The 24409-nt window shown below is 39.6% G+C and overlaps 1 protein-coding gene across 2 annotated transcripts in view; it reads right to left on the bottom strand.

Moving 5' to 3' along the window:
* Positions 1 to 13368: 13368 nt before the first annotated feature.
* Positions 13369 to 24409, bottom strand: part of LOC307002052 (uncharacterized protein) — a 157265-nt gene continuing 146224 nt past the window's right edge. For both annotated transcript variants that reach the window (XM_079619270.1, XM_079619269.1), the window contains one exon: positions 13369 to 14151. In XM_079619270.1, coding sequence (XP_079475396.1) covers positions 13424 to 14053 — 630 coding nt within the window. In that variant the 5' untranslated portion in view covers positions 14054 to 14151 and the 3' untranslated portion in view covers positions 13369 to 13423. The remainder of the gene's footprint in view (positions 14152 to 24409) is intronic.

Genomic DNA, 24409 nt, shown 5'->3' with positions numbered 1-24409 from the left:
ATCAAAGCGCCTGTTCTTTTGATCCGTCCGTGTAGTAAAACACAGAAAAACCCTCCATCACACTCTACCCCATGTCCAACAGCTTTCAGATCCAGGAGGCCTGTCTCAAAAACTCCACATACTTGAAAGGTTATCAGAACCTTTTGTTTATGATAACCCATGACAAATAGCTGCAGTTTCCAGAGTCACACCAGTGTGATGCATTCACTGCATCCTGCAATAGCACGGATCTGACAAACAGCAAAGCCTTGCTTCATGCCTGGATCACTTTGTGAATGCCAGAGTTGTTTATGAGAAGCATTTAGTTGTGCACCTTCCTCAAGCCAGAAACTATGCATTAATGTGGATGGAGCTTACATAGGAATACAAGTGCCTTTTCAAGCCCTTCAGAGGCTTTTATGCACTTGCTGACGCAGTGAGGCTGAATTATGCATAGAGACGGCTCTCCTGACTTCCTGTTTGTGATGATGTCCCTTTCAGACTGGAAACAAAACATAATGAAGGAGAGCACTTTTGTCTTACAAGCTTTCTTTTTTCAGTGGAAGACCACAACACAATAAAACATTTCCTACAATATGTACTGAACTGATGTGTTGGTTTGTTGTTGAGGATACTTCAACAACAATCCAATGTCAGCAAACTCAAACATGCAAAGTGATTCACAAGCCGAGAGCATTTCTGATTGGCTAAAATTCTGATTACCCCCATATCCAGGAAATCTGGTAAAATAATTACATATAATTTATATATTTGAATATATTGAATTAATATAATGAATTAATAAAAAAAAAATATATATATTCATATATAATTCATTAATACATATAATTAATATGTAATTAATAATATGTAATAATATATTACATATATTTTACAATATTACTTTTTTTTTTTGGATCAAATAAATGCAGCCTTGATGAGAAAATGCTTTGGATTGTATTCAAGAATTTAATCTGAAATAAATAATAAAATGTCGTCTTAGTCCGCGTGGGTCTCATAAATATGCAGAGCATCAGAGGGACACAAACACCACTGAGAAGCAATCACTGAACCAATCCTTCTCTTAAAATGGCACGCAGTACTTTCCAAAGTTTCCAGACTATGCTTTTTGTATACTTCAGGAAGCCTGGCTTGATTAAAAGTGCCTAGCGGCTTTATCACAATCTTTGTGTTTGCTACTCAAAGTACCTTTTAATCCTCTTCCTACAAATCAACAAACTGCAGAATGCTGCATAAATTGATTGTTTTGGAGCTTTTCCATGGTGCTGTGGAAATTGTGTGGGGATTTATATGTGGATCTCTTTTAATCTGTCAGTCAGAGACGAGGCCTAATAAACACCTGCTGTAACTGAGCTTCACATGTCCCGAGCAAATCATCATGAAACACATGCTCACATTTTTACTAGCTTTATCAGACTGTTACCGACAACTGTGGATGGGAGGTTAAGTGATTGCACACAGCCATGTGCATTTTGTGTTGTTGTTACTAAGGCCAAACATAACAATTGTTGTCGCAAAGTGATAGCAAAAAAGAAAAATATAGGTAACATTTTAAAGCATTTACAAGAATAATTACAAAATAGATAGATAGCCTGGCACAATCTTGACATTACTTATTTTGTTTTAGAACATCAATCCCTTTTTAAACTATTTAAGGTTTAAAAGTGTTTAAAAATAGAATATATTTAATAAATGTATATTTATTGTAGGTAGGTAGGAAGGAAGGAAGGAAGGAAGGAAGGAAGGAAGGAAGGAAGGAAGGAAGGAAGGAAGGAAGGAAGGAAGGAAGGAAGGAAGGAAGGAAGGAAGGAAGGAAGGAAGGAAGGAAGGAAGGAGAAGGAAGGAAGGAAGGAAGGAAGGAAGGATGGATGGATGGATGGATGGATGGATGGATGGATGGATGGATGGATGGATGGATGGATGGATGGATGGATGGATATGTGACGACTAGTTCTGAGAACATATTTTAACATCATACGTATTTATATTCGGTGTATTTTTTTATAAAATCATAACATTTTATGCAAGGCATCAGGCGTTTCCATCACGCGAAAAGACTGATGCGAGTCACGCGACACTACTGTTGGTGACTCGCATCACAACCCTGTATGTTTCCATGAAATTAAACGATACACAGCACAATAACGAATTTATAGATAAAATAAAGTGTACACAAACCTGTATTTTACCGAAGACATGCACCATTTTGAGGGAGCTGCACTGTTCTCTCCAAGTATTTGGTACTAGTATTTTACCTAACAAAGCTCTGATAATAGAATCTTAGTGTCACTTCTGTGTGATCAGAATCCTTGATATGGGAAATCAGGTGGTTTAGGGTTGATCTGACAAGATGTTCTCCAAAAGAAAATATCATAAGGTTGAAACCCCTGCAAGAAAAGGAACAATCACCATGCTCTAGTTGCCCATAGGGATCAGCATGTTGACAGTGTTTGAAGCCACCACAGCTACCTTCAAAGCTTGATCCCTCCTTTGAAGATTACCCACAATTCAATTGCTGCTTTATTCAGATGAAGGGGGTTATTATGCTAATGATGGCGCGCCATTGGAGACGTGCTTCAGAAGTGCTTGAATGCAACAGGGGGATGAGGAAAGCTCCGGGATGAACGTCTTCATCTGCATGGATCTTCATTTCTGCTGTGAGCTTAAGAGCAAAATAATCCTGCCTAAAGACTAATCTAAAACAAATACCGCACAGATGACAACACTCTGTTTAAGTTGGTTATGTAATTGAACAGAAGCTGAGTGATATCAAAAACACATGCTTCTTAATTTATCTATAGAGGGATCACAACATGCCAAGTGCCACTTTCAGACAAACACAGACTCCACCTTGAAGACAACGGAGGGCAGCTGAATGTGAATGCAATTACACAGATTGCCAAACAGTCAGTTGTCCTGTCTCAGCTCCATTACTGATGAAGTGTGGCCTGTTAAACCGCTCTGCGATGCTGTATTCACTGCCATTATCTGCCGTTTATCTCTTAATTGTGCTTTCGATGGGAATCAGTCCAGATATTTTAATTTAGCTCTAGCTGCTACAGAAACATGCAGAGCATTGATAAACTTTCTTTTTGTAAAGCTTCAGCTCTCAAAGTGATGATATGTGATAGAAAATTACTTCAATTACAGTACAGAATTCAATAACTGGGCTTCATATTTCTCAGTGGATTTGTATCTAATTACTTGAATTTCTTCTAAGGTCTGTTCCAAACCACTCATTGCATTCATAACAGTGTTAATGTTGCAAAAATTCATCAGTTACGAATAAAATCAATTTAAGCTGTAAAGCAGCTCTACAGAAGACAATAGCGTTATTATTAAGCTCAATTTAGTTCAATGTTGATTCAATTCAGTTCAATAACACCGTCAATGTTGCAAAGTTCAATTATAAAACAAATTGAATTCAGCTGTAAAGCAGCTCTACAGAAGACAAGTGTCATTGTTTGTCTTAATTTAGCTCAGTGTTGATTCAATAACTGAGAATTCCTTCAAAATTGATTCAATTTCAAAGTCAGATCAACAGAAGACAATTAGTGTCATTACGCAGCTCTATTCAGTTCAAGTATTAACTGCTAAAGTTTTTCGTAAGCATTTATTAGCCTTGTTTTTATGCTGGACATTTTAAACACTAACACCATAAATAAAGTTACTGCAATGTAACCCATATGATAAGTATTAAATATGGCATCTAAAACATTTGCGCTACATCAAAATAATTCAGATAGTCTCCCGTCATGTCAGCCGAAGCAGGCTTCAGCTGTTATAATTTTAAAGTTCACACAGGCTGCAGAATTTGAACATCTATCAAATCTAGCCCACATCGATCCTCCCAGTGTAACGGTTCACCCACAGCTGTCTTACACACTGAAGATGTGGTCAGATTACCAAAAAACATACTTCAGTCTAGCAGAAACAGGAAACTTTCCTGTCATTTCTAAGCCTTTGATATTTTATCAATACTTAATACAGTGAGATCTGTTTTTTTTTTTTTGTGATTTGAGTGAGATTCCGTGAGATTCGCTTTGAGATTGAAAAAGAGCTGTTACGTATTTGCAAAAAAAGCATGTTCTCTGAATGTACTTTCCTTGTTCTTGTTCTTGTTCTGCATGAACACATGTGTGATCATGAAGTAGCACTGGTGCAGCAGTTCCTTAGGCGTGAGGATCAACATCATTATCAGATGCATGTATCCTCCATGGACCTTACCTACTTTATCTGAGCCAATCCCTTTGAGAAGGCTTGTTGTGCCATCAGAGTAAAAAAAAAAAAAAAGGGAACCTGATTCATGGTGGACCTCAAAGGGAATCTACCCTGAATTTGTCTTGGAGCGCAGCTGCAACCTATGCTGATGCCTACTGTCATCCATAAAGGAATCCAACAAGAACACAGTCCCACAGAATATATGTAAACCACACATTTGTCACATGTTTCCCTTGATAGTGATGGCTTAAGGTGGCATCACTCATCAGATGGGCTGGCAGAAAGGTATATGTGCAGTGCATTTAAAAGCTATAAAAATGTTTTCCAATGTTTACTGTGTATTCCAATGTTATTGCACAGAGGCAGAAAAAAAAAATCCTTATCAGTGGAAGCTACTATGGCCTCTCAAGCTCCTGTACATAAATTAAATTAGTTATCTAGATTACAAAGTTTGTGAGGCATTCAAAAGTGTTAGTAGTTCTTACTAAATACCCACAAAGAAAACATCATAATGTATTACCTTAACTGAGTAAAATCATAGACCAACATTAGCATTTCACTAAAGTTAATAAAAAACTGTCACATTTATTACAAATACAATTTTAACTTGTATCATAACAATAATTTAAAAAGAATTAATATATAATATAAAATGTAATTAATGCATCAACCAACTTTGTAACACAAGTTATTATTAATGGTGCTTGCTTTTTGCAAGTCCCGCCGAAATTTTGATGCGCTACTCCACCCGCAGTTTTTGTCACAGACCCATGAATGAGGTGTCAAAACGTGCGGCCTGGTTTGGAATGGTGTGCTATGACTCTTATAAGAGATCGGGGGTACGGTGTTCGCCCCCAGGGGCAAAAAAGTCGCCGAAAAATCCCATAGACTTAACATTGCGACAAACTTTGACGAGTCACGGCTCAGAGTGAGGATTTCGCAGAAATGTGAAATTTACCACATTTGAAGAGGCTGGCAGGCTCTGTAAGAACATACCTCACAATGGGGTAAAAGTTGCACCCCTGGGGGGCAGGAGCGGCCCAAAGTTTCCCCATTGACTTACTATGGTGTAGGACGGCCCATTTCATGGGCCGTCCTACACCATAGAAAGCGATTTTGTATTGAACATAACTCTGGATCACAGTGTCATAGAGACAAGGGGGCGGGCTCATTTTACTCAGACGGCCAATCAGTCTCTCGGGATCATTGTGAAGCTATCAGGCCACGCCCCTAGCAACCATTTAGAGCACCTTAGCAACAAAATCCATAGACTTCCATTGAAAGAGATCAAAGGGATATCTTTGGATAGAACAGTCATTAAAACATGAGGGTGGTCTCGTTTGACTCGGGCCAGCAAACAGCCAATCATGAATCACATCAACACTTCCTAGCCCCTCCCTAGCAACCATTGTCGAGCACCTTAGCAACCAAAATCCACAGAGGATATCTTCCATTCTGAATGTCACAGAGGCGTGGGAGTTTGTTTATATTATTCATACTGACAAGCAGCCTTTGGATTCTCATTACTGGTAGCTGCCAAGCCACTCCATAACAACCAAACAAAGTACCCTAGCAACCGTTTAGCAAGACGTATATCTCTGCATCAGAACATCGTATAGAGATGGGGGTTGGCTCTTTCGACTCATGCTAGCAAACAGGACTTCCTACATGCTACACATGCTAGCATTGAATAGCTACATGCTAATATTGATTAGCTAAGTGCTAAATCATGCCAAGAAAATGAGTTCAATGCTGAATGCATGAGAAATATGTTCGGCTTTTTTGACTCAGACTGTCAACTACTCTTTAAATATCATCCCATAAACTGTATAAGCACATCATAAAAACCATATAGAGTACCCTAGTAACCATACAAAAACATTAATAAGCCATATCTCAGCACCAGAACATCGTACAGCCATATCTCAGCACCAGAACAACATGGTTGTTGTTCCGTACACAATAATGTGCAACCGGGTCGTGTTTTTTGCCACTGCAAGCACCATTCACATTTTCTTCTGGAAATGTACATTCTAGTTATTATTATTAATGTAAAATAATATTTGAAAATAATTTCTAACCAAAATATACATTTCTAACTAAATGTATTATTGTAATAAAATCGAATTATTATTATTATAAAAATTATAAATAGCATTATTATCATTACTATTATTGATATCTAAAAAAATATATATAAAAAAACAATAATACAAATATTAATAATACTATTTTTTTATTATCATGTAAAACAATTTTGTCAAAACAACATCATCAGTAGTAGTAGTAGTAGTAGTTGTTGTTGTTGTTGTAGTAATAACAATGATCATTATTGTTAGTATTATTATTAATAATATTGTTGTTGTTGTTATAAGAAGGATAGACAGGCAAAATATTCCAGTGTTTTATTCCAGTCAAAACTACAGAAAAAAAGTAATAAATCATGCATTTCACGCTCAAAAACATTTCCTGCTCGCCCCCAAACTCTGTCTGTTTATATCTACGTATTTGGCAAGATGTATTTAAATGAGAACATTGGACCTCCTAGTGTCTCACCTAAGGGAATAGTGGCCACAGAAGGAAAAATGTTGCCATCACTCTCACAAGAGCTGAATAAAGAGAATGGAGGAGATCGCTGGGGAATATGAGAAAAATGCTGAGAAAGCAACTCCCACTGGATTCCTCATGACGGTGGAGGGCTGTCAAAGACTTGAAAATGAAGTAAGCAAGTAATCAAAGAAGAAAAATCAGGACGACTTAACTTACCCCTCAAGGGTCCCCCAGGCAAGAAGACGACTGACAGAATTAGTTCAATCATTTTATAAGAACACCTGAATCCCGCAAACAAGATACTGCAGCTGCCAAAACAGGAGAGGAGATGTTTGAGAACAATCTGCTGTGGACAGCATGTAACTATTGGATTTACTGCAGCTGGTCTAAATGTATAAAGGCCTATAGAGGCCTTTATAAATGTATAGAGGCATCACTGGTTCAGTACTTCTTTTTCATTGTCTTTCAGTGTTTGTTTACCCTAATTAAATGATCAACAAATGAACCAATCACCATGGTAGGTCACGTTAATCAAGCTCACATCAGCTGACTGTCAGCTGACCCACGTCTACCTATAGGAATACGACGCCTATCACTGTATACATATAAGCTCCTTCAGTATTGTCAGCAACTATCGCGTTTCACAGGAGCTAATTACCCTCCTCCATCCCCAGCTCCTCCTCTCGCTCAGTCAGGATTTGGCATTCTGATTCCCCTTGAATCAAAATAAATTCTCCAATTATGTTGTACTTTAAAATATTGAATGAATTATTTCTGCATACATTCATGTTGGTTTACCCTAAGGGGGGTTATTGTACTCTCCCTGCTCTTATCCATGCTAGGCTGCATGGATGCACTGGGAGTTCTCGCCCAGAACGGAACCATACCGCTAATCCAAAATGTATGTTAATTGTCAATCGTATTTGATGATAGTTGTCCTGAGAGAACAACTGTTTTTCATTCACATGACTACTTTAAAATAGAACAATGCTTGTGCATATTACTGATAAATAGAGAATAATTAAATTCTAAGACATACAGAAATAATATTTTCCATAATTCAACCATTTGACACCATTGCATCCCTTATTTACATTTACCTTTCTTCCCATCGTAATAATTAACATCCGGCCTAAAATCCAACCATCTGAGTGAGAATCATTTCTAATCCGGAGTGATCAGGTGCAGCCCATATTATTTGTTCTGTGGGTAAAATTATTTATTCTCCCTCATTTTCTACACATCTAGGATAAGGTATCATTTCTCAGTTTGGCATGGTCCTGAAACAGATGGCCATAGTGTGGAGCATCTAATGAACATATGAGCTCCAGTAGTAATGGGCTTTCCTCCTGATCATAGTGTGCTAGTGAACAGTCATTATTCAGATTCACTCAGAAAGACTCCAGATCAATATCAGAAAGACAGATTCCTGGCACAATTACCAGTAAAAGTACTGTGGCAGTACAATGGTGTCCGTTCATCATGATGCTTTGATATATACCATGGTACTGGTATGCACCATGGTATATACATGGCATTCCAAAAATGAGTTAAAACTGTGTTATTACCATAGTACAAGTCATAATGTTGAATAGTGTTAAAGCCATAAAGCAAACCCTGAAACTAACCCTAAAACTGATTGGTAAATACAAATGTTGTGGTAGAAACCAATAAAATGTTGATCCAGGAACACATGCAACTTGACTTGGGGGAAAGAAAACAGTCTATTCCTGTTCCTCGGAAGCACTGATCTCTGTGTTAAATGTTCAGCCATTGCCTGGGTTTTTTTCCGCGAAGATCAGCCCCATCCACACCTATTTTCATCTTTATAAAACCGAACTTAAAGGGGTCATGACATGGTTTTTTTAATTTTATTATTATGTTCCCTTAGGTGCAATTATAGTATTACTATAGTTTTTTTTACAAAAAACTTTTAAAATGTAGTGATTTATGACCTTTTCCCACCCTGTTTCTCATCCTCTGACTCAAACAGTCTGTTTTGGGGGTGTTTCCCCTTTAAGAGTTCAGTGTTAACGCCCACTGTTATGATTGGCTAACGTCAGTGCCTATGCATCAATTATTAACGCCCCCAGCCAGAAGGTTTGCGGATTCGGCGCAACTGTTTAATAGCGGGTGATGCATGCGAAGCGATGGCTCTTGCAATGATAAAACCTTATTATGTTTAAGCCGGAATCAGATGAGGAATGACCACAAAATGAAGCATCACCACAACAACGAAGACTGGATCAGCCCGTGTCCACATGGAAAGTGAAACTATTTTGAATTAATAAAAAAAATTTAACCCGAGACACTTGAAAACGGATTATTGTTGCATAATTATCCTATAGCTTAATTTGCTAACAGTTTAACATTATTTAACTAATTCCAATGAAATGATAGGGTGTACCACGGACAGAAATGCATGCACAGGCCATCTTTGAAGATGCAGCATTGATAAAGGCAACATTTTTGATTTTCTATCACATGTAGGCCTACTAGAAAGGCGACATATTTTCAAGATTCTCTTATACAAATGTGTTTATATTAGCCATGGTAAAAAGTAAGTTTGCGTCGTCGTTGTTGAGCCCAGAAGAGTCGGCACGGACTTATCTTTGAGCAACAGTTTTCTGGCAAAGCCAAGCATCATATTGGGATTTTTTCCTCAAAACAGTCATCCTTAAATGTATAGAACACTGCCGTGACTGGGACGTCCGCAAAAAATAAAGTGCATCCATTTTTCCCTGACGACTGGATCTTTCAGCGTATTTAAAAAGTAGTTTAAAGTTTTAAATACATTACTTACAGTTTGCGTCGTCGATGTTGAGCCCAGAATAGTCGGCACAGACTTATCTTTGAGCAACAGTTTTCTGGCAAAGCTCAAAACAGTCATCCTTCAAATGTATAGAACAAACGCTTAAACTAACACTGCCGTGACTGAGACGTCCGCAAAAAATAAAGTGCATCCATTTTTCCCTGACGACTGGATCTTTCGCAGCGTATTCACAGATGTTGTTTGTCTACAGCCAGGAACAGCACATCTGCGTGGCATCGTAATTTCCCTGTACACAGACCCACTCGCTGTCCGTCGACTGAACACTTGTGAGGCGCGCAGCGCGCGGGCGCAACAATGATACGAAATGAGCGTAGTTGTCTTGCGCTTAAAGCGTAGTTGTCTTGTGCTGGAGGCGGTCTATATGCAAACGCTGGTACGTCACTTCGTACCGTGACGTCACATCTTACCATGGATCCAGAACGAGCTGTATTTAGAGCTTGATTAAATAAATGATTCGTTTATAATGGGGAGGACGTCTTAAGCTATGAAACTTGCAGGACGTTTTAATGGTACAAAGACCTCTTATATACCAAAAGATCAAGGCAAATTTGGTTTCTCATGTCATGACCCCTTTAATAATTAATACTCTCCACTCCATGTGTGTGCGAGAGAGAGGATTTAATTCGAAAGCACTGCTGAAACTTTCACAACAAATGACTTTTGCTATTTTTGACTCACACAAGCCATTAGGTTTAAATAGCACACTTCCCCCAGCAGTGAAAATGGCCTCTCAGGTGTGGTGATTATTTTCTTCTTCTTCTTTTTCACATCCATAAAAGACACAGTGTGTGCTAAATGTAGCCCAAGTGTTTAATCTATCATTACATACTGTACTGATGATTCAATGTTTCTTCTTGGTCATATTTTTCTTATTTCTTATTTCCTGTCCTACATAAAAATGAAGATAAATATAAAGCTAGATACAGTATTAAATGCACGCAAAATCTTTACATCTACAAGCAGCAGCAGAGCTCTTAGCAGGTCAGTGCCTATAATTTCATCAGCTTTCTTTCAGGTTTCACGGCAGCGTATAAATCCACTTTGAGAAACACGTTCATTCTCTGAGAACTTTCCTGTCATGTTGCATAAGTTCTTCAAGAACTTCTCCTTGAAAACATCAGGTTATCCAATATGTCCCTGCAGCACTTATTTAGGTAATGACATAGAAGGTAATGTAGCCTTATGACCTGAGTGAGAATCCCCCTAGTGCTGAATTAGCAGTGGCATAACAGGCTTTTTAACGGTCTGCAATACCTGCTCAGAAGCCCCGTGTGAAGGCTGGCTGTCTGGGTCCATTACGGTTTATCACTGCCTAACATTAGTCCATTCACACAACAAATTATGGCCCGTACATCCACACGTCAGCTCTCTACCTCCAAAATGGCTATGAATATTTCATGTCACGCACAAGCTGACAAACTCTGGAGAGAGAGAAAAACAGGTTGATGAGAAAAAACAGCATAAAAGGGCAAGAGAAGAGGAGAATTGAAGAGGGGAAAGACACTTTAATCCCAAACATCATGCCCATCAATTTTTCATCAACCTTTAGGCAGTGAGCCACGTGGATTGCTGGAATTTTAATTACAGACTGTCCTGAGGCTCCTCTGACCACGAAGAGGCCCGTCCATATGGCAGAGAGGAATGGACAGCGCGGACGCACTTGTTTTTCATCTCAAATGGAGGATAATACATCAAACAACTGCCCAAGGCCTTTTTTCAGCCACAACAACAACAACAACTGCAGCGGAATATTGTCAACATCAGAGGAGATTGCCGCTCTTTGGCCTTTGTGGCATGACTTGAAATTAGAGTGTGCTTTACAGAGGATTCATGTCATGGTAAAGTGTTAGGAAGACCTTTTCATACATATACACAACACTATCTAAAGAGAATATCCTAAAAGAACACACCCAGCTGCACACACACACAGAAAATAGAAAAATAAATAACTTTAGTGATTGTTTAGAAATCTAATTCAAGGAAGTGATTTTTGCCCAGATTAAAAAAAAAAGTTTGGGTTTGTATCTGCATTTCGCTTCCAAAGTAGGCTACTTTATTTTTGGGGTGTGCGATATCACGAATTTTGGCCGTGAGTGATTAAAATGTCTCCACAATCTGCTTTTGAAGAAATATCGTAGTTTCGTGCTATTCTAACAATTGCAGTTCTGGCGCCTCCGTCCCAACATACTGTACAATTCACGTACATTCTCAACACATGTTAATGCAGAGATCGAGTTACACTCACGGTCACGGGATACTGCAATTCACAAAAGTGAATTATTTGCATGTGCTTTAAAGCCTTGCCGGTTAAACATTTCATTCGCGCGCTGTGGCGCTGTTCTAACATGCACTTTTCTGAGCGCATACACCCGAAGCGCACAGGCACTTAAAAGACTCAAACACTGCCTGGTTACTGGACTTACCGGTTAAAGTTATCTTTCGAGTCTTATTGGGTTAATACTGTCAAATACACACAAGGTTTACGTAAACAGTTAGTTATGTCTAAAGTAAAAGTAAAGATTTGAGAGAAAATCGGGTGCGTGTCATATGCGTGTACTGTATATTAGATGCTTGCCGCCAGTCTTAAAGTGACAGTAGCCTAATAGTAAACATGCTGCCACTTGTCCTTAAAGTTCACCCAAAAAGGAACATTCTGTCCTTATTTACTCACTCTAATATTGTTCCAAGCCTGTATTCATTTATTTATTTAGAAACTTATTTGTGTATAAAACAACTTGAGAGAGTAAATTATGACAATTTTCATTTTTGGGGGAACTATCCCTTTAATGTTAATAAAACAACAAAAACAGAGAAAACCACTCACTGCTCTGAGAACTTTAATAGTAGCTTTAGTAGCAACCGTGCCGTTGTGTCCGTGTCTGTGCCAGTGTGTCCGTGCCGTTGTGTCCGTGCCAGTGTGTCTGTGTGTCCGTGCGTCTGTGTTTGTGCCGATATCCATGTCGGTGTGTCCGTGCCGGTGCCCGTGTGTCTGTGCCCGGTGTTCGTGGAGATGTGCTCGTGCCCGTGCTGGTGTCCATTCCAGAGTATGTGCCGGTGTCTGTGTGTCCGTATCGGTGTCCGTGCTGGTGTCCGTGATGGTGTGTCTGTGCCGGATTCCGTGCCGGTGTCCGTGCCGGTATCCGATGCCGGTGTGTCCGTGCCAGTGTGTCCGTGGCGATGTTCCTGTCGGTGTGCCCGTGCCAGTGTGTCCGTACCGGTTTGTCCGTGTTTGTGGCTATGTCTGTGTGTCCGTGAAAGTATATGCACCGGTGTGTCTGTGCCAGTCAGTCCGTGTCTCTGACGATGTCCGTGCCGGTGTTCCCGTGCCAGTTTGTCCGTGGCGGTGTGTCCGTGTTTGTGGCGATGTCTGTGTTGGTGTGTGCGTGCCGGTATACGTGCCGGTGTGTCTGTGCCAGTGAGTCCGTATCTGTGACGATGTCCGTGCTGGTGTGTCCGTGCCGGTGTGTCTGTGCCGATGTCCGTGTCAGTGTGTGTCCGTGCCGGTTTCCTTACCAGTGCCCGTGCCGGTGTGTCTGTGTCCATGCCGGTGTCCGTGTCGGTACCCGTGCCTCTGTCCGTGCCTTTGGCAATGTCCATGTCAGTGCCGCTATCCGTGCCAGTGTCTGTGTCCGTTCCGGTGTCCGTGCCGGTGTCCATGCTGGTTTCCGCGCCAGTGTGTCCGTACCGGTGTCCATGCCTGTGTCCATGTCTGGGCCTGTATCCGTCCCTGTGCAGGTATCCGTGCCGGTGGAAGTGTCTGTGCCGGTGCCTGTGTGTCTGTGCCGATGTCCGTGTCAGTGTGTGTCCGTGCCGGTTTCCTTACCAGTGCCCGTGCCGGTGTGTCTGTGTCCATGCCGGTGTCCGTGTCGGTACCCGTGCCTCTGTCCGTGCCTTTGGCAATGTCCATGTCAGTGCCGCTATCCGTGCCAGTGTCTGTGTCCGTTCCGGTGTCCGTGCCAGTTTCCGTTCCGGTGTCCGTGCCGGTTTCCGTTCCGGTGTCCGTGCCGGTTTCCGTTCCGGTGTCCGTGCCGGTGTCCATGCTGGTTTCCGCGCCAGTGTCCGTGTCTGTGCCGGTGTCTGTGTGTCCGTTCTGGTGTCCGTACCGGTGTCCATGCCTGTGTCCATGTCTGGGCCTGTATCCGTCCCTGTGCAGGTATCCGTGCCGGTGGAAGTGTCTGTGCCGGTGCCTGTGTGTCTGTGCCGGTGTGTCCGTGTCTGCCAGTGTCCGTACCATTGTGTCTGTGTCGGAGTGTACGTGTCCGTATCGATGTGTCCATGTACCGGTGTGTCCGTGCTGGTTTCTGTGCCGGTGTCCATGTCAGTGCCGGTTTCCATGCCGGTGCTGATTTCTGTGCTGGTGCCTGTGTCCATGTTTGTGCAGGTTTCCGTGCCGGTGTGTCTGTGCCAGTGTGTCCACGTCTGTGCAGATGTCCGTGTCTGTGTGTCCATGCCAGTGTGTCTGTGCCAGTGTGTCCATGCTGGTGCTGGTGCTGGTGCTGGTGCCTGTGCCGGTGCAGGTGTCCATACCGGTATCTGTGTATCCCTGCCTATGGAAGTAAAATAATGACAAATGTTTGACAAAATGACAAAAGTACAGCTCCGCGATATAAAGTTAAGGAAACTAAACAACCAGGAGAAATATATGTATAATACCTCAGATTTAACGTTTGATCTGTACGTCAGCATCAGGGAATAACGTTATAATCTCGTTCACGGTAGAGAAAGCTGCTTACATGTGCAAAACTAACTGTGAAGACTTAAATGTATACACAGCTTTTGTGTCTTTATCAGCTTTTCCATATATAGCTACTACTGGTCCTGATAAACATCACACATACTGACCGCTTGCTCCATTACTGTAAATCAGTTTTTATGAATGAATGACCCGTTGAGCTGGTCTTCATCAACAGCCGCTTTCACCTCCAGCTGGTGAGGTCGACCAACAGCTATGAAAATTATTAGTCATAATCTACTGCCATTCCTGCCGTTCCCAGATGTCGAATTTGCTGTCGAATTTGAACCACTGAATTTGTGGAAGCGAATTTGTAAGGCGAAATAAAATGGACTGAAAAATTGCCTGTCGAATATTATAGGTTGTATTTTAGACCGAATTAACATTTTGGAAGTGAAATCTGAAAAGTGAATATGAATTATTGATTTTTTAATAATGAAAATATGTCTGAAATGTTTTGAATAGGAATATTCACAGCTTAAGTATTCAACAATGTAGAATTTCAGCCCATAAAAATGCAAGCCCTAAAAATACAATGCATTAAAATGCAAGCACAGTTAATACAGTGCCTAATTTTTTCAATCAGTGCAATTCAACAAGCTTTTTTGTTTCAAAAACATTTGTCACTATTTTACTTCCATACGTGCGCCAGTGTGTCCGTGTCCATATGTGTCGGTGTGTTTTATACAACATTGCCAAAGCATCAATAAAAATACTCACTCCAAGATTGCTTCGATGTACAGCTCCATCAAGTGTAACAAATCCAGGTGGAATTGAGAATGCCTTTAAAATTCCAATTAACTTTCTCAATTGAAACTGAGTTTAGCAAAGAGGGTGCATAATTACAGTTTCAAGTGAAATTAGTGAATTACAATTCACATGCGATTCAGTTCTGTGAGCTGTAATTTTCGACTAGAAAAACGATGGATGGATGGATGGATGGATGGATGGATGGATGGATGGATGGATGGATGGATGGATGGATAAGCAAACATGTAATTTTTTCATTAGTCCTTCACATCTCTCAGTAGCAACACCTCTCTCCCGCACTGGCAGTCCGGTGCTTTCTATCTATCTATCTATCTATCTATCTATCTATCTATCTATCTATCTATCTATCTATCTATCTATCTATCTATCTATCTATCTATCTATCTATCTATCTATCTATCTATCTATCTATCTATCTATCTATCTTTCTTTATTTATTTACTTATTTATTTTCCCCCTCTTTTTTAAAACTATCTGGAGGAGATAACAAGAGATTTCTTCTCGTTACTGTTGCCGAAGAAACTAGTGCAAGAACCCAGTGATGCTGTCACATGAGAGGGGGAGACAAAGCGCTGCCCCTCTCAGGCGCCCAAATGAAAATAATTACACTCCCAGTTCCCTTCACCTCGTTCTCATTACACGGCAGGGGTGATTCTCCCAGCTGAGATACTGAGGCAAAAATAACACAGCAGAACAAAACAAAGTTTGGAAGCTGACTCTCTACAGCTCGATGGAAAACAAGAAAAAAGAGTGGATGTGGAGAATAAAGGAGAATGACAAAGACAGACAGAAAGTAGAGAGATAAAGGGACACCGGGAGGGAGGGAGGGAGAGGGAGAGGGAGAGAGAGAGAGAGAGAGAGAGAGAGAGAGAGAGAGAGAGAGAGAGAGAGAGAGAGAGAGAGAGAGAGAGAGAGAGAGAGAGAGAGAGAGAGAGAGAGAGAGAGAGAGAGAGAGAGAGAGAGAGAGAGAGAGAGAGAGAGAGCACATTCTGCAAACTAGCCTTTTTAGTTCTGGGATGTCAGCTTGGTGGAATTTAGAATACAAGATATGAGAAAAGAAGATAAATTGAGGGAGGAGGGAGGGAGAAATGAAGAAAGGACAGAACAGAAGACAAGGTAGAAGAAGTGGCAAAGCGATTTCACGGCTCTATGAGCAGGTACAATACCAGGGCTGTCTCGGTTGTTGGCCATTGCTCGTGAACCCCAAAGCACACCCTTTTCTGCCTGGCTGAAGGTCAGGAGAGACAGAGAGCCCAGCCGAACGATCCGGGTGGCGTGACATCGAAAGCACTCAAGTTGTCAAAGGTGCATAAACAAAACAACACACTGCTCATTTTCTCACAAGGAAATGACACCTTTCTGGAGAACTGCTATTGTCATCAGATGCAGTATCTGCTTCTGGAGAGAGTGTCCAAAAATTGATTTCTGGGGTTCATCCTTGCTATATAACACTATCATTTCCACGCATAATATAATATGATATAATATAATATAATATGATATAATATAATATAATATAATATAATATAATATAATATAATATAATATAATATAATATAATATAATATAATGATTAGCACTATCAATAGCATATTATGGCAAAAAAAATGGGCTTCTAAATAAATACAAATTCTTACTCCGATATTATGATTAGCACAATACGCAGAATTGGACAGTAACAAAGTACATTTACTTGAGTACTGTACTTCAATACAATTTTTGAGTATCTATTTACCTGAGTATTATTTTTCCTTTCTGGAAACTTTTTACTTTAACTTCACTACATTTGAAAGACAAATATCGTACTTTTTACTCCACTACATTTCTGTTAAGGTCCTTGAGTAGAAAGTAGAAACGTCAGTCAGGGAATTTTTTTTTATTATTATTTTTTGTTTGTTTTTTGGGGGGGTTTTTGCAGGTGACACAAGGCCTATTAGTAAACACTCTTGTAGGGTTCAGCGATTTCCCATCATTTTCTTTGTACACTAATCAACTGGTGGCAAAATGGACGAATCCTCGGCACAGTGTGCACATCCATGGCAAATATGTCTTTCTGTTGTTGGGCAGTTATACAACTATAGTTGTGTAGCTAAGTTTTAAAGCAAGTTGGATTTTTACAGACCACTTGTTTCGGTAACACTTTATTTCGATAGTCCACTTTAGACATTCTACTAACTATAAGTAACTTTGCAACTACGTGTCAACTAACTGTCATTAAAGTATTAGTAGACTGTCTGCTAAAAATACAGCCTACTAATATAATAAGAGTTAGTTGACATGTAGTTGAACAATTACTAGTTAGTAGAATGTCTAAAGTGGACATCGAAATAAAGTGTAACCCTTGATTCAAATGTGCATGAATGGATACACATAGAGGTGTACTTCTTTTGTTGGGGTAGTAAGAGTGTTAAATAAATAAAAAATTCGGAGGATTATGGCTGACTTTTTTCGTCAATTCAGTTGTTTAATTTCAATAGGTTTTATAACATTCTAAAAGCTCTTAATTCCACAGATACTACTAACTGGTTGGTGTATTTACAAGGTTGCTTCAAGAGGCATGAGGTACTGTGAGTATCGCATACAACAATGCAACAATAATAAAACAATGCATTGACTTTTTAGTTTTGATACTTAGGTACTTTTAAAAACGAGTACGTCTGTACTTTTACTTGTAACGGAGTAATATTTGACCAGTAGTATCTGTACTTTCACTCAAGTAAGGAAGTTGTGTACTTTGTCGACCTCTGACAATATGACTACAAAAGGAGCTTCTAAATAAATAAATCACATCTTGCTCTTGAACAGCTTAAATGAATACAAGATCTCTTGCCTAAAAGGTTTGACATTTGACTTGTAATTGATTGTTAAGGATGGAGCTTTTACAGCTGTTAACTGGCAAATGAAAAAAAAAAAAAAACACACACAGGCTGGGCTGCTTGAGTAGCTGGTGAAGTGCAAACCTAAAGGTGAAGTGACTGTATTATTGGCTTTACCAAATGGAAATGCAAAAATTATGAGTTTTGGACAGGTTTCACTTCCCCCATCAGCCCTTGGTCAAAAAATAAATAATAAATAATACGTTTTCCCACCCTAAACTCATATAGCCACATGTCAAGAGCTGTAGTTCCAAACACAAATTTGCAATGCTGTGAATGTTTGTTGGAGCAAATGTTTGGCCGTAATTGGCTAACGATACTTTCGGGAAACACACCCTTGACCAATTTTTTGACAGAACCACAGAGTCAGTCAGTATTTACATTTTCTGGGGAATGAACCTTACTTTCTATATAGCTGCCTGTCTCTGCATATTAAACTGGAATAAGAGAAAATGTTTTCACACACTTTTTTTCACTTACATGTACAGTAATCATAGCAGAAACTGGTTTATGCAATTATAAGCTGGATCGGTTGCAAGGCCTAGTAGAAAACCACTTAAACTGCATGACTGTGGGAAAGGATTTACTTTTTTTTACTTGCCATATCTAAAAAGCACAAAGCAATACAGCACAAAGGAAAGAAACCGTATGAACACTGGTCACGGATTAGGTGGCTCAGACAAGAAGCTTTATTCAGCAGTCTGATCATCCACTGTAAAACCTCTGTGTGCATGACTCTATGCCATAGCTTGTCCTCTAACTGGTCAGCATTATCAGTCAAAGAGTAGCCTAAATGGCAACATATTAAATGCATTATTAATAAATATCGCACATGCAGTCATGCTGCCTGTAGTGAATATTAGCACTGATTTTATACATTACTTAAGAAGTTAATACAGACAAGTTATCCTGTTAGTGTATACTTTTTTTCATCCTCGATGATGTATGGACAGATGTGATTTTCGGAGGCCTTTTGGAGTATCTACCACAACATTACAGATAAACAGAAAGTTCGAAAGGACAGCATTTATTTGAAATAGAAAACTTTAGTAACTATCAATTGTATGGTCAATTTAATGCATCATTGCTGATTAAAAGTATATATATATACACTGTATTTAAACAAAAAAAATCGTACTCTCCCCGAACTTTTGAACATTAGTGTATAAGAATTATTAATTTTGTTCAGTGTGCCATGCATCAGTGGCTGCAATTGAAATACTACTGGCATACTTCCCTACTATATAGCAGGAGAAAAACAGTAGCCTATATGTGAAAAGAGTAGTATGTCTGAATTCTAAGTATTCATAAAACAGTAGGAGAAAAAAGTACCGAGATGGCCGGCTACTTGTGGCGAGATTCTGAAGTGCACATTCAATGGACACTTTACTACCCATGAGGCCATGAGAGAGTGTTGTGAATGACAATGACAACATAGTGAATGTAGTACAGATTACATTCATACGCACACATATACTAGACCATACTTTCTTATTGATTGTAAAGTAATTAGGCTACTTATTTAAAAGAAGTACCAACTCAGAAAGTATGCAATTTTGGACACAGTATGGCTCTAGGATGATGTCATAAAGGTGATGTCACAGGGGGGGAATCATTTGCTGCGCTGCTCACAGAGGATATGTCAGAATTTGCTATTTTTTAAGTACAACCTGAATAAAGACTCAATTGGGAGCAACACTTCCTAGCATCAGTCTAACATTATTATCTTTTATAATTGTCACAGCAACATTTAAGAGATAACAAATTAAAATTCTGTACGCTATCTTATAGGGGTAATATCTGTGTGCTCAAGGGTTAAACTAGGGAAACATATTGGATGTGATAAGTCTGTCTGTGCCAGCATTACTGTGAAAGGACATGGTGAAGTGCCACTGGCAGGAACAGAATGAATGAACAGTGAACACCATGCACTTTATTTAGTTCCTCTGTTCACAACATCAAGCGTTGTCAGCTCTGATTTCCTCCCCATGATCCCAGAAGCTAGAAAACAGCCAGTGAATCACCAGCAAGGACAGAATGTACAGCCGTCAGCATTAATGCCTGCTGGACCTGCTCTTAGCATGATGTTCAAACAAAATCTGTTCAGATTGGGCTGTGGTGTCAGGGTAGGCAATGTAGACATATGTTACTAAGCCGTGATTTGTCTGCAACAAATTACTTTAAGACACAGTTTTGAAAGACACAATCTGCAGCCTGCGAGGCAGGATTTTTAACAGCATACAGCTTCAAACAGCAACACTGACATATACTGCTATATTTACAAGAATGGGGAAACCTCTTTAAACTTTAAACAGCATCCAGCTCCAGCACTGACATCCTATTCTTCTAAAACCATAATGTTGGCTTTCAGGATTTGTCCTAATTAGTTGCACTGCAAGCAACATCAGAGTTTGATTCTTTTCGTTGTAACTTTGTGTAACAATTTACTTCTCAGCGCTTCTTTCCGTACCACTGCACAGCAGGACTTTAATAACATGCTTTAGTTTGTAAATCGACACATATAACATTCAAACATGTGCTATTTAGACTCCTGTGTAATTTGAGACTACTGTGTAAGTTTCTGTGCTCATAATTACCTAAATAACTGGTAACAGAAACTTAATCTTTCAGTATTACAGCTCTTTTGTTCCAGTTGAACATAAAGGAATGAATTATGAGCTACACTTCTTATTGTTTGATCAGTTTGTTTCAAATTAGCACTGATAGTGGCTTCATAGGCCATGTTTTATTGGTTTGCATTGTTTATTTGTATTTACTTAAAGGGGTTTGATTACTGTTCGGTAATCCTCCACTTCAGGTTATTGCTCACAGAGACGGTTCACTGTATGCCATCCTCATCCTCACTCTTTTTCTCTCACACTGTGTACTAACCCAGAGCAAGGTAACAAAGCAAAATGCAATAAAAGCTATCTCTCTGATGTAATCGGCAGCTCAGACTGACAACCATTTGCAGTAGGCTAACAAAGCAACTTCACCACTTCCAGCCGCAAACACAAAAAGCGGCAAGCAACAGGAATGCGTTTGTTTTTCAAGATTCTATGCAGCTTGAATCATTGGCAGGTAGCTCTGCCCACTATGAAAACATATACTGGTTGTAGTTCAAATGAAAAAATAATGAAAAATTTACAATTGGATTTACACACTCAACATGACATTGACAGCATCTAAAACAGATGTATTTGCTTAATTTTTTAACTACGGTAGTTAATAGTGAGAATTGGACCCAAAGTGTTACCATATATATATATATATATATATATATATACATACATATATACATACATATACATATATATATACAGTTCTCACTATTAACTAGTTGCTTATTAGCATGCATATTACTATGATATTGACTGTATATAAAGTATAGCCTATACCCTTAATCCTACCCAATACCTTAATTTAACTAATACCTTAACTTAACTTACTAACTTAACTAATTGATGAAAAAGTTGTAGTTAATAGTTAGTTAATAGTGAAAATTGGACCCTAATCTAAAGTGTGACCATACCTGTATATACACACACTCACTGGCCACTTTATTAGGGACACCTGTTAACCTGCTAGTTAAATGTACAATCAGCCAATCGTCAGAGGTCAGAGGAGCTGATAAAAAGCTAACAGCAACTCAAATTACCACATTTTACAACCAAGGTATGGAGAAGAGCATCTCTGAACGCACAACACGTCGAACTTTGAAGAAAATAGGCTACAGAAACAGACGAACACACCGAGTGCCACTCCTGTCAGCTAAGATCAGGAAACTGAGGCCACAATTCACACAGGCTCACCAAAATTGGGCAAAAGAAGATTGGAAAAAAATGTGCCTGGCCTGAGGAGTCTCAATTTTTGCTGTGAAAAAAGATTCAGAGATTTGAATTATGGATGTGCAGCCGACAAATCTCAATGTGGACCAAAATCTCAGAGGATTGTTTCCAGCACCTTTTTGAATCTATGCCAAGAATAATTAAGGCAGCTCTGAAGGCAAAAACGGGTTCAACCAGGTACTATCAAGGTGTACCTAATAAAATGGCCTCTCTCTTGAAACCAACACATAGTGACTTAAACTGCAATTCATCGACTGGCCGCTTAGATGCTGGGTGCAAAAAGGAGTCAAATCTGTATCTCCCCCATGTTAAAATGCCTAACTTTACAGCAGTTTTCTCCTGGTGCAAAAAGTGGTTTTGGTCTATATAGCTAAGGGGGTGAATTTTATATAACTCACCTGTTAAAGTTCTGCATAATTAAGGGTGTGGCCACTTGTGTGTGGATTGCAGCTGCTGTCAGTACTAGCTGTTTGTCTGCTGTCTGTGGTCACGTTACTATCTCAGCTAATTCCAGCCGTTGAACTTGGCATCTTTGCCGTGTTTGTGCTTTTTTCTGGATTATTTCAGACTTTATTATCTGCTTGCCTCGATTGAAAATGGTAAGCTTGTAATAATGTTTTTAATTCAAGTGGTACTGGTGGATTTCTGCGGGAAATTGGAGCATGTCTTTGCGTCATTATGTCACATCTGTACACATCTGTGTTGCGTGTGAGGATAGAGGTAGGTTAGAGTTGGAGATTTATAGCCTTTTCTCACAGCACTTGATATAAAATGATCAATTTGATGGCGTATCCAGAAAGGTTCAAACGACAATCACCAGTTACAACTGGAGATTCACCCGTTGTAAAATGCAAAAGACTACGGACTTCGGAGTGGCTACAGTAAAAAAGAGACTGCAACCGGGCCCATGCGAAAACAAGGATAAATATCGGAAGAGCATTAAACATAGTCACGCAATGCGGATGTTGTTATTATTAACAATTTGAAAACAAAGTATAATTTGCACGGTTTGACTTGATATGATAAGCGCAATTTACTGCAATGCTTTTTCCCCTTAGTTGGTCAGAACAAACTATGTTACTTACTTGTTCAGATTACATTTTCCAGTGAAAATTATTATGTTGGTCATACTTCCAAAAAGTAGAATCTGTGATTCTGAATGACAGTATCCACACCGGCGCAGTGACTGACAGCCGCACATTCTCCTTAAAACATTGGATTCATCCACACTGTGCTGTGCCGAGCCACAACCCATGTAAAGTTGATAATTCCGCGAATAACTGCAATTGCAGATTTCGAACAGAGATGGCGACAAAGAGGAAAAACTGCAGCTTTAACCGGCAGATACATGTACAGTTACAATAGTTACAATACATTATTGAGGTGCGGTTATTTCAGTCATTACAATAGGAATCCATATGATCAACATCTTTGTTTGTTGCCTGAGTCTTGGCGACTGTAATTTTGATTAGTGAAGAGAGGGCCCTCAAGGTTTAGAGGTCTCCTTTACTAAATCAAGGTAATTGTTTCAATTAAAACTGTAATTACTGGATAAGCTCAACAGTCAGAGTTGAAGAGATGACATGAACAGGGGACTAACCATAGAGTAATTTAGAAAAACCACTTCTGCCTTAGTCAAGTGGTGTCTCATCTGTATCTCATTCACACGCTTCTATGTGAGCTGTAGCTGCACAGAACATGAAACAATGTCTGTCTGAATGGAGAACTGCAGTGGTTTAAAGCCCTATTATGAGTATTCAAAACATAAACCCAACAATATAACAGTCATTTGCTCTACATTTAACACTTCAAATAATTTCTAGAGTTTCTTTGGACTTGAGGTTCCTTCAGGTAGGATATCTCAAACCCAGCATGTTTCTCAAATCTCTTAGCATCTGTTCTCCTCGTTTTTCCCTGTCTTATGACTGTCATACATAAAAGAGATGAATTGGGCTTCTCTTTCCCCACTTCTCATGCCGACAGTTCCGACAGTGAGAGCACGACAGCAATTAGCTTTTCAGCTTCCTTAGCAAAACCTCCTTGAAATCCTGTTGCATCAGGCCGAGGAACTCTGGCTGAGAGAATCTCTAATTAAAGAGCGGATCGGGTGCAGATGAGCTCCTCTGCTCCCTGCCACCCTCAGTGGCAGACACAGCCAAAATCAATGGGGTCAAGGAACCGTCAAGAACGGGCCTGCGATGATCAAAAGGGACAGAGGAGAGAAGAGAGAGAGATGAAAGAGAGGAGAAAGGCCAAAGCATTTTTGGATGTCGATGATAAATTATCAAACTGCAAAACATGTTATGGTGTTCAGTATGCATGGCTTTTCTTCTTTTAATTTCTGGCCAAAAACCTACAATGCAGTATGGCAATGCAGGTGCACTTCTGATGTGATGGCTGCTTCTAAAAGGTAGTCAACTGTTGATTAATACTGTTTACACTAAAATTCAAAAGTCTGTGAGATTTTTTTAATGTTTTTGACAAAAGTCACCAAGGCTGAATTTATTTGACCAAAAAAAGTAATAACGAGTAATCCCTGAGACGGGAACAAGACTAGTCCAAACAACTAGACCAATCT

This window comes from Phoxinus phoxinus (assembly GCF_949152265.1).
Source record: "Phoxinus phoxinus genome assembly, chromosome: 7".
Taxonomy (NCBI): Eukaryota; Metazoa; Chordata; class Actinopteri; order Cypriniformes; family Leuciscidae; genus Phoxinus; species Phoxinus phoxinus.
This window is presented reverse-complemented; position numbering and strand designations above follow the sequence as displayed.